The sequence below is a fragment of the Cyrtonyx montezumae genome, unplaced genomic scaffold, assembly GCF_038088225.1.
Source record: "Cyrtonyx montezumae isolate F1298 unplaced genomic scaffold, pur_monq_1.0 scaffold_10, whole genome shotgun sequence".
Taxonomy (NCBI): domain Eukaryota; kingdom Metazoa; phylum Chordata; class Aves; order Galliformes; family Odontophoridae; genus Cyrtonyx; species Cyrtonyx montezumae.
This window is the reverse complement of record NW_027071826.1, coordinates 22,940,256-22,955,345: the sequence shown is the minus strand read 5'-3', so window position 1 is coordinate 22,955,345 and position 15,090 is coordinate 22,940,256. Positions and strand designations below refer to the sequence as shown.

The following is a 15,090-nucleotide window of genomic DNA, read 5'->3' as shown; positions in this document are numbered from 1 at the left end:
AAGCTATTTTTGTTTAATAGGAACTAATGTCAAATACCTTTTTCAAATGATCACCAGGTCTCTTTGGAATTAGATTTACCCATGTCACAGGGACTTACAGATTTGTGTCGTTGCTTATGTTATGCTTTGTTGTCAGTGGTGATTGTTGTTTATATTTCAACAAAGTTTTGGGGCTACCCTTTCTTGTTATAGCAGTTCTGTTCCACATAGCACTGTATTGTTAAGGTCTGTGACAAAGAATTATATTATTACGCAAGCAGACAGTAGTAAGAGGGAAAAATGTTCCGTATAGTGTGTATTTTTTATTGTACTCTCTTTCAGTGCCTTACGGTAAGCAGAAGTTCAGTATTTTAACACAGAACTAAAGCAGTGATGGGAATTTTCAGTGTTGCTGATGAATAAATCTCAGATCAGCATTTGATTCATTTCCTGCAGCCACTTACGACCTTGTGAATGATCTCTGTCTTTTCCGTCTGTTTTGTTAAGTTCTGAAGATGATGCCTTCTTGTTATATGCCACTCTTCGGTCAGGCAAACATTGCAAGTTTGTTACGAGAGACTTCCTCCGGGATCACAAAGCTTGTCTGTCTGGCAGTGAGACTCGTCACCTGTTCCGTAAGTGGCAGCGTGGACACCAAATAGCAGTTTCCTCTTCTGCAGGAGGAAAACATATAATTTTTTGGGTAAGTTTTCTACTGCGTTCAGAAAGCACACAAAGGGTATTAATTAAATATGGAGTTTCTAGCTCAGTAAGCAAAAATTTTTTGTTCAAGCATACGAAGTAGATTTGTACCCATGGGCTCAAAATTTCCATTTTTACTGAAAATTCTCTATATTCACAAAGCATGGAATAAACCTGAAAGCTGTCAAGAAGTAAGAGATCGTCACCTTAAATGTTTATAATGAAAGTGTAGTTATATCTGTGTGTATAGTAGTCTGTCCACTGCTATAAAATGTAAGTGCCAGTATTTTTTCATTTGATTTAAACTGTGAACTATCTAATTCTTTTCTGTAGCACTATTATGCTTCTAATTGTGTAATACAATTTCTCTCATCTTCATGTTGAAGAAGAAGCCATAGGAAAATACACTCTTTTCACTGTGGACTGTAATGTTATCCAGGCATTTCTACAAAGATTCATGAAGGAGAGCCCAGAATAGTCAGAGCTGTAGTTGGTATTTAGCTACTGAAATGTCAGACTTCCAAGCACAGTACTGTCTTATGGCAGAATATTTATTTATTTATTTAGTATATTTTATTTATTGACTTACGTATTTACTTATTTAGCCTAGAAGACAAAAGTCCTTGTGAGCCTTGAACATAATTTCCTGGGGAAAAATTAATCATGTGACATTGCATATCATGTGGTTCCTTGATGACTGGCGTACCTCCATTGTTACTGCTGAATTAAAGCAGTACTGCGCTTACTTAGATTCATTTTCTTGCTGCTGTAGTTAAAATTGTAAATGAGTGTTCTTCACTACAATCAGACTGCAGAGATATAGGCCTATAAGGATGACAGCCATATACAGAAAGATGAATGCTGTACACATTCCTAATAATGGAAACAAATATTGGATGTAGGTTTACAGCTTTAGCTGTACTTACTTTGTTGTAGCAGGGCTAGTAATTTTCACATCTCAATTCCCATATGAATTACTTTGGATGTTGGACATTCATGATCATAGACTTCCAAGTGTATAAATACAGAATGACACTACGTTCTGAGAACTATAAATGCAAACCAGTTATTTTTAATATTTGTGGTGCACACGTTGAGTTAATATACCTGTAACACAGTAGACCAGAATTGTATTTGTCTGCCTGTTCTTGAAAGTGCTATTGAGAACTCCTTTCCTTAAAACATCCTCAGCACAAATCAGTTTGTGGAGGTACAAACCCAAGATATCTTTAATGTCCCCTATCAGTTCAAGCTGCAGAATGCTACATCCTGAACTAATTCCCATATGATTTCATTTAACTGAACAGAATAACAATTTGTTATTTCTGATAATGTCATGTATTATGTTCAAATCCTTTTACCTGGTGGACATCAAGGACAGAATTTTAAACATTTATAATGCCACCTAGACCTCAAAATACTAAAAGATGTTTTAATTTTTCCTCCAGTGCTAAATTTTGTGAACAAATGTGTTGCTAAAAAGATGAGTTTGTGCAGATTTCTGAGGAAAACAGCTATAATCTTTTACTAACGCATTGGATAGAGTCTTAAAAATTGTTTTTATTTTTCTTTATCCCACAGCCTGCTTGCAGTTATGACTGTGTAGTACAGACTACAGGTGACACATGGCATATCCCCTATAAAGACATTTTTGAGGAAAAATATTCATATCAAATACCAAGAAAATGGCTTTGCCTTCAGCGGAAGTACAGAACAATGTAACTGTGCAAGCTGAAGCTTCTTCTGTGATGGGGTTTTTTTGTTGTTGTTGTTGGGTTGTTTTTTTTCTAGGCAGCTGCTGCAGACTGGGAGAACTCAGCAGTACAATTATGGGATTAATGTGTGAGGCCTATAACTAAAAAAAATTCAGTAACTGCCTTTTGTCAAACTCATTCTTCTTGTAAACCTGCGGACACTAATGGTGGTCCAGCAAGGATGAATTAGGTTTGTTATTTCCATCTTAACAAGCAACTTCTGTACCCTCTCCATGTGATTTTTAATTAAAACTTGTTTTTCCCTCTGAAATTTCAGGTTATGTATTTTTGTTTGTTTGTTTGTTGTTTATTTATTTATTTATTTAGCTTAAGCTTCTCATCTACACTGAAACTCGTGAACTCTGTTCTTCAGAAGAATTAGGCAATGCTTTCAGAGTAACTTCAAAATTGGCATGCTGACCTTGCAGCAGCATTGCATAGAACCTGGCAAATAGAGCTCATTGGGACAAATGACATGATTGCCACTGGTCTGGCACACATAGCTCTAATACTTCCTCACTTTAATTAGAATTCATTTGATTACATACAGTGCAAGAGATTTGCTGTTACAAAACACATTAAGATTTTGTCTGTAAGAAACAACTTCTGAAATACTGTCTTATTCTTTCGCAGTCTTAGATTTGCTACTTCTGACAGGATTTCATGACACTGTCCTTGACATGTCAAGTATTTTCTTGCTTGGTTCCTTTTTGGCAATTAGGTGAAATGTTTGAGTATTCCTTCCACTTTCTCATCTCCTTTTTCTCATGGGGGAAAAATAAAACATCTGGCATTAAACTCCAGTGTTACAGTATAGAACAGCTTAATGTATGGTAGGAGTAAGAAGCTAGGCATTCTCAGCCCAGAAGAAAAGAGATCTTAAGAGAAACAGAGGCTTTTAGAATCTGGAGTGTTGTGGAGGGAATGCATAGGAATGGATTGTTTGCTGCCTCTTCCAGTACAGAAGCAGCATCAAATGATGCTGGCAGATAGAAGGTTCAGATAAAATGTGAAGTTTCAGTTGAAACTGCACAACGCAGCATTGTGCTGAGCGACCCTTTCCCACTGCTGCCGTGGATGCAGGTGATTCACAGGATCTCAAGGGGAAACCAGCAACTTCATGAAAGAGAAGCCCAGCATGGGCTATTAAATAACTGGATGGTATCACTGTTTTGGGAAGTCCCTCCAGACAGCAGGAGGCTGGGAGAACATTCAGGGAATGCATCATTAAAGGCTTTCTGTAGCCTTAATGCTTTTCCTTGGGCATTTGCTTTTGGTCACAGCTAGTCAGGAGGCACTGGGCTGGAGAACTGCCATCACAAATTGTAAACTTTTTTTTTTTAATCTACCCACAATGCTTTTCCAAAATGAAGAGGACAAAAACTGCCTCTTGTAATAAATACCTAGTGTCCCATTAGGTAGATATATGGAAAAATTAAAGCAGACCAAATGTGGGGCATGCATACTGTGCTCCAAAAGTGCACCTGTCACCTGCTGTGTCACCAGAAGTTAGTCCATGATGTTTTAAAACGAAAGTGCAGCTATCCAAGTAGCTTTCACAGCTTTAGATGGCCTGCTTTAAATTAAAAGAGGAAAAAACAACAAGATCCTCCCCACGGAGCGGGGAAATCCAGGCTGCTGAAAGGCAGGCGTGCGTTCATCAGTTGAAAGGGGGGATTTCCCTCTGCGCGGGACTTCAAACACCGCGCCGTGGTAACAGTGACTCTTCACGTGTACCCAGTCCGTCCTCTTGGAGCTCGCTGTGTTTCTCTGCTTGAACACGACGCTCGTTAAGACAACACGTGGAAACGCTTTGTTAGGAGAGCGAAAGGGGCGCTCCTCCCCCGGCTGCCCGCGCACTCCGGAGCACTGCCTGCTCACTCCGGAGCTTTTCTTCTCTGCTTTGCGGCCTTTCCCCGTCATTCCGCCAGGCGGCTCCTTGGCAGCTCTCCGATCGCTCGGCGGAAGCGATATGTCGTGACATGACTACCGCCCCAAGCCCAGCCCATATCCCGCTTCCGCCCTACTGCGCATGCTCACCAGAGGAGAGACGCGAGGCGGGGGGACGCTCGCCTCGGAGTTCGGGCATGCGCAGTGGTGATGATGGAGCGTGACGGTGCGCGGGCCGGGAGTATTCGAGCGCATGCGCACCGCTCGTGACCCGGAAGCGCTCCGGCGGCGGCCCGTTGCGGTAGCGGTGGGGTCCTGCACGCTGTCAGCCCCTCGGCCGCTCCGTTCCCGCTGCCGCCATGTCTCGAGGCTCCAGCGCCGGCTTCGACCGCCACATCACCATCTTCTCGCCCGAGGGCCGTCTCTACCAAGTCGGTGGGTGCCGAGCCCCGGGGATGTCGCCGTTGAATTGCCCCGTCACGGGCCGGGCCTCCCCGCGGCGCCGGGCTGCAGCCGGCGCGGAGAGCTCCGCCGTGTAACGCCGCTGCCTCGGAGGATGGGGAAGCGTGCTGCCTCCCTTGGCCGGTGCACCGGGCTCCGTTGTTGCTCTGTCCGGGCGAGAAGAGGGGAGCTGGGGCAGCCACGGTCCGATCATACATGGAGGCTGTGAGGGCGGCCTCGTTGGAAGTGAGGGGGGGTTAGAGCCCTGTGGTGTGTCCTGTGCCTCTGTGAGACTCCGGGGCCTTGAAAGCTTCCCTGACAGCGGTTTGTTCCCCTTTAAGTGTTTCTTCCAGTTAATCGCGTCAGACTGACCAGTGTTGTGCTTTGTAATCTGAGGGTTACGATGGCAGTTTGGAATGGCACTTGCACTGTCCCAGGCAGTGCGTACTGGGACATCAGAATCTGTGTGGCAGTAACCCATGCTCTCCATTGTTACACCTGAATGCCATATGTTCTGTACAGCATGGCCTGTGAGATAGTAGCAACCATCCTTTATTTCCAGGCATCTGCAAACCTTCTGTGATTAAGCTGTATCCAAGCTTCTTTAGATCGCTGAATCTACCATTCTGTTTCCCGTGCACCAGGTTCTGCAGAAGAGCCTTGTGGTGCTCTTTCAGAATTCTCTGTAACAGTGTAGCCAGCTTCCAGTCTGGCAAAGACAGTTCGTCCATAGTGCACCTGAAGGGTTCTCAGAAATGGGCCTGTTGAGTTGCTCTTGCAGCACCATCCTGATGCACTCTCTCTGGATTCCAGTGGCTCTTCCATAGTGCCCTGACTGAGTGTATTATGTATGACATCTGTACATCCATCTGTTCTCCAGGAAAGGAAGTTGTTGTGAACGGTCTGTACAAGTTGTCAGTAGTAGCCAGTAGTTTATTTTGCATCTGACCTTAAGTTTTTCTCAGGAAGACTGTCTATGTGGAATAGGCTTCCTGGGTAGGCAGTGCAGTCCTGGAAAGTCCCTTTTGCAGGGAATAACTATGAAGGTACATGTGTATGGGTATCTTTATGTTGGTAGAAAGCTACCTTTATAAATATAGAGGTGCTAGCTATATAAATATAGAGGTGCTTTATTAATACCTATAGTGAATGTAAAGTTTGTATGCAGCATGAACAGCTCTGTAGATATGCTTAGTGGGAGCAACACATTTTTGCACTGGTTGTCAGTGGCTACATAACGTAAGAGTCACAGGATACAGTCTTCTGTTGCTATTAAAACATGCTGGTTGGTTTGGAACAACTTTCTAGCTCGCTCTGTGCTGCAGTACTACTTGCTGGTCATGGCTTATGCATCCTGTAGCAAAGAGTAAATTGAGGTGCCTCCTGGATATATTCATCAGCTGTTATTCAACAATTAAGTTAATGTACGAGAAATGTATGGCACTTGCAAATCTTTTGTCTAGGTCCTGAGAAGTATCTGTATGTTTGAGAGTATTTGCATGTAGCCTGAAGCTGTATTGAAGGTACATTGAGTATCTGCCTGCTAGGGAAAGATGAGGAGAAAAGTACTTAGGTGTGCTAGTTTACTTCAAGTAAGTATGAGCTCACTCTGCTTGCAGCCAGGTTGATAATTTGGGCATGATGCCACACTGATGTCTCTGCTGGCTAGCATCTAGCCACAGTATGGGCAGAAAATGTGTTTGCTTATGGTCAGCTATATTATTCTACCTTTTTCTTTCTTCCTGAATCTCGTGAATCCTGGGTCTATCCTCTACAACTCCTGTTCAAACAGGGACACCCAGAGCAGGGTGTCCAGGGCCAGGTCCAGGCAGCTTCTGAAGATCTCCAAGAAGGAGACTTCACAGCCCTGGGCAGCCTGTGCTCAGCCAGCTGCACAGTAAAGAAGCACTGCCTGATGTTTAGAGGAAAGCTCTGATGTTCCATTTTGTGCCTCCTGCCTCTTTTCCTGGCACTGGGCACAGCTCTGTCTTCTTCACGTTTTCGTGTCAGGTATTTATACACATAAACAAACGTGTCACATACCTCTGGGGCTTGAAACGTAACCATTTCCAGGCAGTGTTAGCTCATGTCTCACTGTTTTTCTGTACTTAGCTGCGGGCTAGTGTGAATAGTCCTTGGGAAGGCAAATGGAAGAGGTGAGCAAGATTGTGCACCTAGTGGAGGGAGAGGGGGAAGCATTCTTCATGGCATTTTTAGGTAACGGTTAAATCCTCTGAAGCCTGAGTGCATTAAATGAAGTCCGAGTTTCTGCAAGATTTATTTACTGGTTTTAAGATTATTCCTCCCCTGTTATGCAGTCTCTTCCGTAGATTTGAGTGCAGCTTTTAAAACAGCGTACCTTCTTGCTCACGTTGTTTTAGAGTATAGCTTTAGCAAATTGTTCTGAATTCCAGCCTCATTCACGTAACTAATTAAAAAAAAGCATCCTAGGTAGTGCCTGAAACTTTCCTTTCTTGACTAGATATTGGGAAGTGCTGGGTACTTGCCAGATAAAGATTTTTTAGAGGTTTTGGAGACTTTTGAGATTGTTAATAAAGAGAAATATATTTCTTAGATCACATGAAGGAAACTTCATTTGTCTGAGTAACACCTTTTTAGTAGGCGTGTACACAGATTTTGTTTTATAAAGTAAAATAAAACTTTGTAGTATTTGAATATCAAGTCAGAAAATATGATAAGATTTAAACTTCTCTGCCTTGCCTCTGTTATATCAATTTTCATCTGTATCAACTAAAACATACAGGAGAAATCACATCCTTGCAATGGAAATAATGCTTGAAAGCTCCCACGTGTTGAAAATGTCGTGCAGGATCTGCAGTTACATTAGGATAATGTTGGACTGTTTTGGTCAAGAGCAGATCTGACATTTTGATTTAAAACAAATTGTTATGTGCTGTAATAGAAGAAAAAGGCGAATTGTTAAAAATAGCTGAATGAAGCAGTAGTGGAACGTGGTGAGATATTAGGGAGGCATAGATATGTCCGAGTTATTTATACTAACATATCTAATTGAGTTTTTAATATCTTTTGTATATTTTTCTAGAGTATGCTTTTAAGGCCATAAACCAGGGCGGGCTTACGTCTGTAGCTGTTCGTGGAAAAGACTCTGCAGTAATCGTAACGCAGAAGAAAGTACCTGTAAGTAGTCTGCTTCTGAAGGAGGGCTGGGAAGAAGTGAAGAATAAAATAAGTGGGGGGTGTAGCGCTGAAACATTATTATACTTATTATCACTGACGTATGCAGCAGTTTGAATACCTTCTTGTTGTTCTGATTATTGTTAATTTTAGCTTTGTTTAGTGCTTAATTGTATGTTTTGTCACCAAGTACTGCATTAATGTTTTTTCTCTAGAGCTGTCAAAGGGGTAAAACTAAAATACGGAGTAGGGTCTGATGTACTTCGACACTGTTCTGACTTGTAAGGGCTGAGTTATCTCGAGTCAGTTTTCTGATTTCTCTTTTTTAATTCCTACTACAAAAACAATAAGCCAGAAGCACAGTAACATTTTCACGAGTGTTTCGGCCCAGTGTTGTTGTACTGTTGACAAAGGGGGAGAACTCTAGTATTTGAAGACAACTTGGGGCTCCAATCTTTCTGTCTTACAGCTGAAGAAATTTTGAGAACAAAAGAACTTTAATATTGGTTGAGCTCTAGTTGACAGCCTTTCCTAGATATTGAGCACCTGAAGGAGTGCTGTGAAGATGGTGAAGGGTCTGGAAGGCAAGGTGTATGAGGAGCAGCTGAGGTCCCTTGGTTTGTTCAGAACAGAGAAGAGGAGGCTGAGAGGAGGCCTTATGGTGACCTGCAGCTTTTCACAGGGAGCAGGGGGGTGGGGCTGATCTTCACTTTCTGGTCACAGTGACAGGACCTAAGGGAATGGCATGGAGCTGCATCATGATTAGGTTTGGGGTTACGGAAAAGTTCTTCACCAGAGGAGAGGCATGAAACAGACTCCCCAGGGCAGTGGGCAGTGCCTCATGCAGCTGGAGTTCAAAGAACATTTGGACAAAACTGTCAGGAATAGGGTTTGGATTTTGAGTGGTCCTATGTGGAGCGAGTGGATGGGACTTGGTGATCCTTGTGGGACCTTTCCAACTCCAGATATTCAGTGATTCTATTTCTACTTCTTCTTTAGGACAAGTTACTGGATTCCAACACAGTAACTCATTTATTCAGCATTACTGAAAATATTGGCTGTGTGATGACAGGAATGACAGGTATTTAATTCATCTTTTTAAGTATCTCAAGTGTTGGCATTTCTATATAATTTACCAACTGTATATTGCATAAAATTAATTATTCACTCAAGGAAGTTTGTTTCCCTCCGTTTCATTTTAGAAAACGTGTCTAGTTCTCATGTGTGTATTTTAAGATGACTTAGAGTTTGGGTGTGGCTTTCTCAAATAATGCTAGGGATAAATGTGATACACAGTCAGTGAAATTAATATTAATCCTTTCTCTTTAGCTGACAGCAGATCCCAGGTGCAGAGAGCCCGCTATGAGGCTGCTAACTGGAAGTACAAGTATGGCTATGACATCCCTGTGGATATGCTATGTAAAAGGATTGCGGATATTTCTCAGGTCTATACGCAGAATGCTGAAATGAGGCCTCTTGGTTGCTGTAAGTATAAGAGTATGAAATCTGTGCTGTTTCTTGTTTAATCTTGCAAAAAGTATAAGAGATTCTCACCTGTTTTCAAATTGTGCAAAATAACATGAATGTAACCATTGGACTGAGAGGGATGAACAACCAGATGAGAATAATCTCGCAAGTCTTGAATTGAAAGTATGATTCTACCACCGACTTAGGTTTTGAATTTAAATAAATAATTTCAGTGCTTTTAAAACACATGGTGCTTTTTTCCCTTAGTTTTGTGGGCGTAATCTGTTTGCAGAGTGATGGCTATTAATGGAAGATGCTCTTCTTACTAGCCTGTGTGGCCTGCATAAACATCACAGATATATGAAGAATGCAGATTGTGCGGACTTCAACTGTTCTTTATCTAAGCGATGTGTATAGGCTAAAAATAGGCTTAACTGATGCTTTTAACTTCATCATTTCCTGTATATTGTAGGGAAGATGTACTTAATATTTCACTTGTCAACATGTCTGGACAGGTATTCCTTCATAATAGCAAATGTAGCTTATGTTTAAATGGAAAAAATGTATATATATTTCTACTACAGTTGGTTATCCTTGTACTTTGAAGTTGGTTCTGACTTTTTTTTCTTACACTTGGTCATGAACGAAGTGTAGCCATATTGTTAGACCCTCTGGGAACTGAGGTAAATGACTTTGTTTCCTCAATTGCTGTTTCGTTAAACATTCTGCCTAAGTTTCTTTTTGTTGTTTTGGGTTTGGGGTTTTTTTTTTTTGTTTTGTTTTTTTTTTCAAGAGAGTATTTTCAGAACTGATGAATCACTTCTGGTAATCATACTAGGCACTAGCACTTCTTACTAAAGAAGCAATATTCAGGGTTGCACCACTGTTTCCATGATGGGGCAGTTTTCCCATGCTTATATACTTGTAATGTTCGGGAACGATCATTTCTTTGCTTGGCACTTCCAGTACTTGATACTGATGGAAAGCGAACTTTGTTCCACGCGAGAAGAAAAATGTCAAAGCTAAGAAAAATACCTTTTTTTCTTCCTTTTTTTTTTTTTTAAGATGATGGGAATTTCTTTTTTGTTTGCAGTAGTAGTTTTTCAGAAGCTGGTGTAGCTGTAACTACTATTTAAAAGTCACACAAGTATAAAGCTAACAGCAATATAAGATAATTTCTTTTTGTTATTGTTATTTTCAGTTATTTTTAATATGCAAGCTGAAACTATAGATCTGGAAGTGCAGGTGGACACAGATGCAGTGCAGAGATTTGTCCAGTTTATTTCACTTGAAATTGCAAATTGAAAGCACTTAGTCAAATGGCCTTCAAAGGTTCTGTTTTGTCTTCTGATAATATTTCCTTTTTTTTTTTCCTCACTGTTAAGAAATTTGAAATTGAACTTTCAGTATTTTGGATAACTTCAACTTGTTTGTAGATTTGCTTTCTGGTAAAAGACATCTTGACTGAATGATTTTTAAAGTCTCATTGTCATATAATGCACAGGATGTGAACTGTGGCTGGGTGAGCCTTGTATCAGGATTAAGCTTCTTTATTTCCTGACTTTGTGGTTCTTTACACACTGAGGCTGGCCAAAACATTTCTATGTTTAATGAATAGCTTTCTTTGGGTATGACACAAATCTAGTTTACACTAAAACGAGTTGCATGCCTGGCGTGAGACACTGGTAAGAAAAGGCAAATGAGAGAGAAAGAGGGAGTCTGAAGTCTAGGCATTGGACTTGTTTCAGAGGAGCTTTGCATGCATGTGTTCCTTAGGAGCAGCGTATCAAATTATTCTTTGGTTCAATGAACTTGCTAATATTAGAAAAAGAAATAATAATGAACAAACTTTCTCTTCAAGGTATGATTTTGATTGGTATTGATGAAGAGCATGGCCCTCAGGTGTACAAGTGTGATCCAGCAGGTTACTATTGTGGATTCAAGGCTACAGCTGCAGGAGTTAAACAGACAGAGTCAACCAGTTTTCTTGAAAAGAAAGTAAAGAAGAAATTTGATTGGACATACGAACAAACTGTAGAGGTAGGCTGGTAGAAGGCAATAAAGATTCGTCAAAGTATTTTTAATGACTGTGTTGTATGTAGGATTTTGATACAGAGGAGTGCAGTTGGGCATTTCCTTTTTTCTGACAGTTTCCAGAGCAGCATAGCTTTTCAACCAGAAAGTCCTTTGAAGATATTTGGTTAGCATTTAGAGTCCTCTCATCTGTTTCTTCTGCGTTACATTAGCTGAAGTGGAACCTGTGGCTGTACCACTTCTACTGTAGTTGGTGCCCGGTTATTGCAGTGTTTGATTCTGGGCATGCCTCTGTAATATGTCTTCAGTGATGCTTAAAGCAGTCTTTATGCTAAAAAGTGTTTCAGACACTTCTGCTTCAGTTCAGCACAGAGCAGCAAATGCTATGCCTACTGTGAGAACTGTTGTTCAAGGCCCATTGTAAAAGCATACCCTATTTATATAACAGGTTAATGAGCTTGCGTTATAGTTTTCATTTTCACCTACACCATAGTGAGCTGTGTAAAGTCAAAGAGTCCTCTTCTATGGCCCACCTGTTTCTCCTGCCTGGTCTTGTTCTCTTGTAATGTTAGGTCTCTTGCATTGCAAAATCAGTGGTTGAAATGAGGTATAAGCAGTCGACCCCACCGTAAGTTGAAACTGAATATTGTATTAAGATATATGAATGCTATGCAAAATGACTGATTTGGTAAGCATCTGGTGAGTTTTTTGTGTTCAGTCATTGTTTTAGGAATACATTTCAGCATTATTATGACTTGACTTCAAAGGATGAGTGAAGTTGCAAAGAACACCTTTTAAAACAGGTGCTGACTAAGGTGGGAAAAAAAGGCAAGTTAAGCCATAATTAAATACAACTTCTAAAATCAGCCAGTGTAATTTTAGTTACCGGAAGAAAAGCCAAAATGAAAGGCACACAAGTAATCCATGCTTTGAGTAATCCTGGACTGTAATGATTACATCTGTTGTTTGCCACTTAGGGAACAGGTTATGTGCTTGGGACCTGGGGTGTTAATCTTTGCCTGGTCAAGGGTTTGGTTTTGTCTTTTTTTTTTTTTTTCCTGTTAAGAAAATGTATCCATTGGCTTTTGTAGATTGAACTTCTTTGGGAGGGAACTGGAGAGGCAGTATATTCTGTACCAAACAGAAACTCTTTGAAACTTTACATCTGAGGTTTAGAGGTGGAAGGAAATAAAACTAGAAGAGAGGGTAATTGTTAATGCTAGATCTACTAAAAATACTTTAGTTCTTTCTGTTTATTGATAGGAGCTTTTTGTTCTTTCAGACAGCAATAACGTGCCTGTCTACTGTACTATCCATTGATTTCAAACCTTCAGAAATAGAAGTTGGTGTAGTTACAGTGGAAAATCCGAAGTTCAGGTAAGTGGTCGTGATCGCTGTAGATAAAACATGGTGTATTTCTTTGGTTCTGTGCAATTTGTTTTTACTGCTTGTACAATGGTAAATTCAGAAATGTCAGAAATTGAAGTTTAAGGTTTGTTTTCTGTTAGTTTTATTTTACTTGTAATTACAAAATTTGTAAAAGACATTGTTCAGATATTGAAGTATTTAAACTGACAAGGGAATCTGGTCTTTGTAAAAGGGTAGTGTTTTCCACAATGATCAAAATCTTATGTCCATTCTAAATGTTTTTTTAATGCTTAAGAGAATTCTGAAGATTGGCTTGTACTAGTATCTGGAGTCTGATTTCAACATGACAATTCATGCAGTTATTTTGACAAGATTAAACTATTCTGGACTTAAAATCACTGCAGTGATTTGGAACAGGCTGAGCATTTACTTCCCAAGTAACAGCACATTCCCACCCAGAGTGAAAGGAAGACCTGCCATTTCCTCCCTGCTGCCTCCACTATTGTTTCAGTTAGAGTGCAGCCCTGTGTGTGCAGCATGCTTACGAGGTCAGTCTAAATAGACAATACCTGGAAATCTTCCTGCTGCAGATTGTTCTGCACACTGTATCTAATGTGAGGCACAGCCTTCTCACAGCATACTGTACAGCTGTGAAAGAATGGAAAAATAATTCTTGAGACATTTTGGTTAATGCAAAAAGGCCCTCTAGGTATGTGTTACCTAAAATGTAGCTGAGTCAGGCTTGCTGTAGAGTCATTCAGTTAATTTTTGCTTTAGTCTTTCATTGTCTCTTGGTTTGGTTTTTCATTAAAATAAAACAAAACAGAACAACAGTAACAACAAAAAACAACTGAGGAACAATTTGGTGGGGAGAAAGTCCTCTGCTGCATTAATCTAACGACTTAGCAGGTGAGGATCAGAGAGAGGCTTCAAACATTGGAGCCCTACAGGTGCAGACCTTTGAGTGCTTCGTGATGTATAAGTTGACGTGGTGTTGATGAGTAATTTTACATTTGATAATGGATGTTTAGGACAACAGAATAGCATAGCATTTCTGAAAAAGCAAACAAGAGCTGAATTATCCCTTTTCTAAAGCTGCTCAAGGGTCTAGTGCTAGTCTCTGCCAAACTTCATTTACCAGTCATGTCCTTTTTGGAAAGATGGGTAACAAACAGAAGGAAAAAGCAACAAAAACATGTGTATTCCTTGGAGTAATTGCACTAATTACCATACCCATTATTTTCACCAGGTCCCAGCTTGCAAATGTATTGCACAGGAGGAATTACCTATTCTGTTTCTACCACTTGCTACTTTGCTCTTTAGTGGCTTTGATTCTTCCTTTGTTTTTCAAAAGCAGTTGAAATGTTGGCTTGTGGCCTTGGCAGCAGGGCCTTAAAGGGCTGAAATGTATAAAACCTATCTGAATAGATACTAGGTTGGAGTTTAAGGGGAAGAATCATAGAAGCTATTCAGGATTTCTTTTTGTTCTTTCAGGATCCTTACAGAAACAGAGATTGACATGCACCTTGTAGCCCTGGCAGAGAGAGACTAATTAGCTTTCCTATTTCCATTGTCTGTGCTTCTGACCAGGGTATTTGGTGAAAAGAAGACACTTAATAATGGCTTTCGGTTATGGAATGAAAACGATGTTCACAATACAATGTATTTTACTCTGTACAAATAAAACAGAGGTTTTTTGAAATATTCAATGTCTCCTTTTAATGTATTTTTAACTTTGTTTTATGAAGTTCTCATCAAAATACATGACTTTAAACGTTTCTGTGGTGGTTATTTGCCTATTCGTTTCATCTTAATATAAATTTTATAGTCAGCTCTGTATTTTCATCTGAGCAATTTTACTCTTGGTGTCATGTTTTGTACAGACTGTGGTGTGATAATTCTTACGTTTCTATTTGTTCTCTTCTTGCCCTGATCTTGAAAGTCTTAGAGCATTACTGTTTTATCCCTGGGAAAATTAAGAGGATCTTGATTTAAATCCTGAGGATTTACTCAGGTTTGTATGACAAAACATAACAAAAGCTGAAGAAAAAAAGTTTGAGCTGTGATTCCCAGTGCTTTAAGAGAATTTGTCTGGGAGTGAGGGGAAAGAATATTAATAGATGTTTGCTATAATCGAACAGCTCTGAAGCTAGCATTTTCTTAGGGGAAACAGATTCTGTGTGTACTTTGGGATTTTGGATGGTTTGAGGCTTTGGGCAATGCCAAAATTGATGTTGGGATGGATGGGGCCAACAGAAGAAAAAAAAAAACATCAACAAGAATGTGTCTGGGAAGCAGT

At 40.2% G+C, this 15,090-nt stretch overlaps 2 protein-coding genes across 2 annotated transcripts in view; both read left to right on the top strand.

The window, feature by feature from the left end:
* PRORP (protein only RNase P catalytic subunit) overlaps nt 1-2,621 on the top strand; it is a 36,055-nt gene extending 33,434 nt beyond the window's left edge. The window contains exons 6-7 of the mRNA XM_065752843.1: nt 487-682; nt 2,263-2,621. Coding sequence (XP_065608915.1) covers nt 487-682; nt 2,263-2,403 — 337 coding nt within the window. The 3' untranslated portion in view covers nt 2,404-2,621. The remainder of the gene's footprint in view (nt 1-486; nt 683-2,262) is intronic.
* A 1,972-nt stretch (nt 2,622-4,593) lies between these two features.
* PSMA6 (proteasome 20S subunit alpha 6) lies at nt 4,594-14,488 on the top strand. Its single transcript, XM_065752830.1, has 7 exons — nt 4,594-4,760; nt 7,831-7,925; nt 8,922-9,003; nt 9,252-9,407; nt 11,251-11,429; nt 12,706-12,800; nt 14,286-14,488. Exons 1-7 carry the CDS (start codon nt 4,685-4,687, stop codon nt 14,341-14,343), a joined length of 741 nt encoding a protein of 246 aa, XP_065608902.1. The 5' UTR covers nt 4,594-4,684; the 3' UTR covers nt 14,344-14,488.
* Nucleotides 14,489-15,090: the final 602 nt, after the last annotated feature.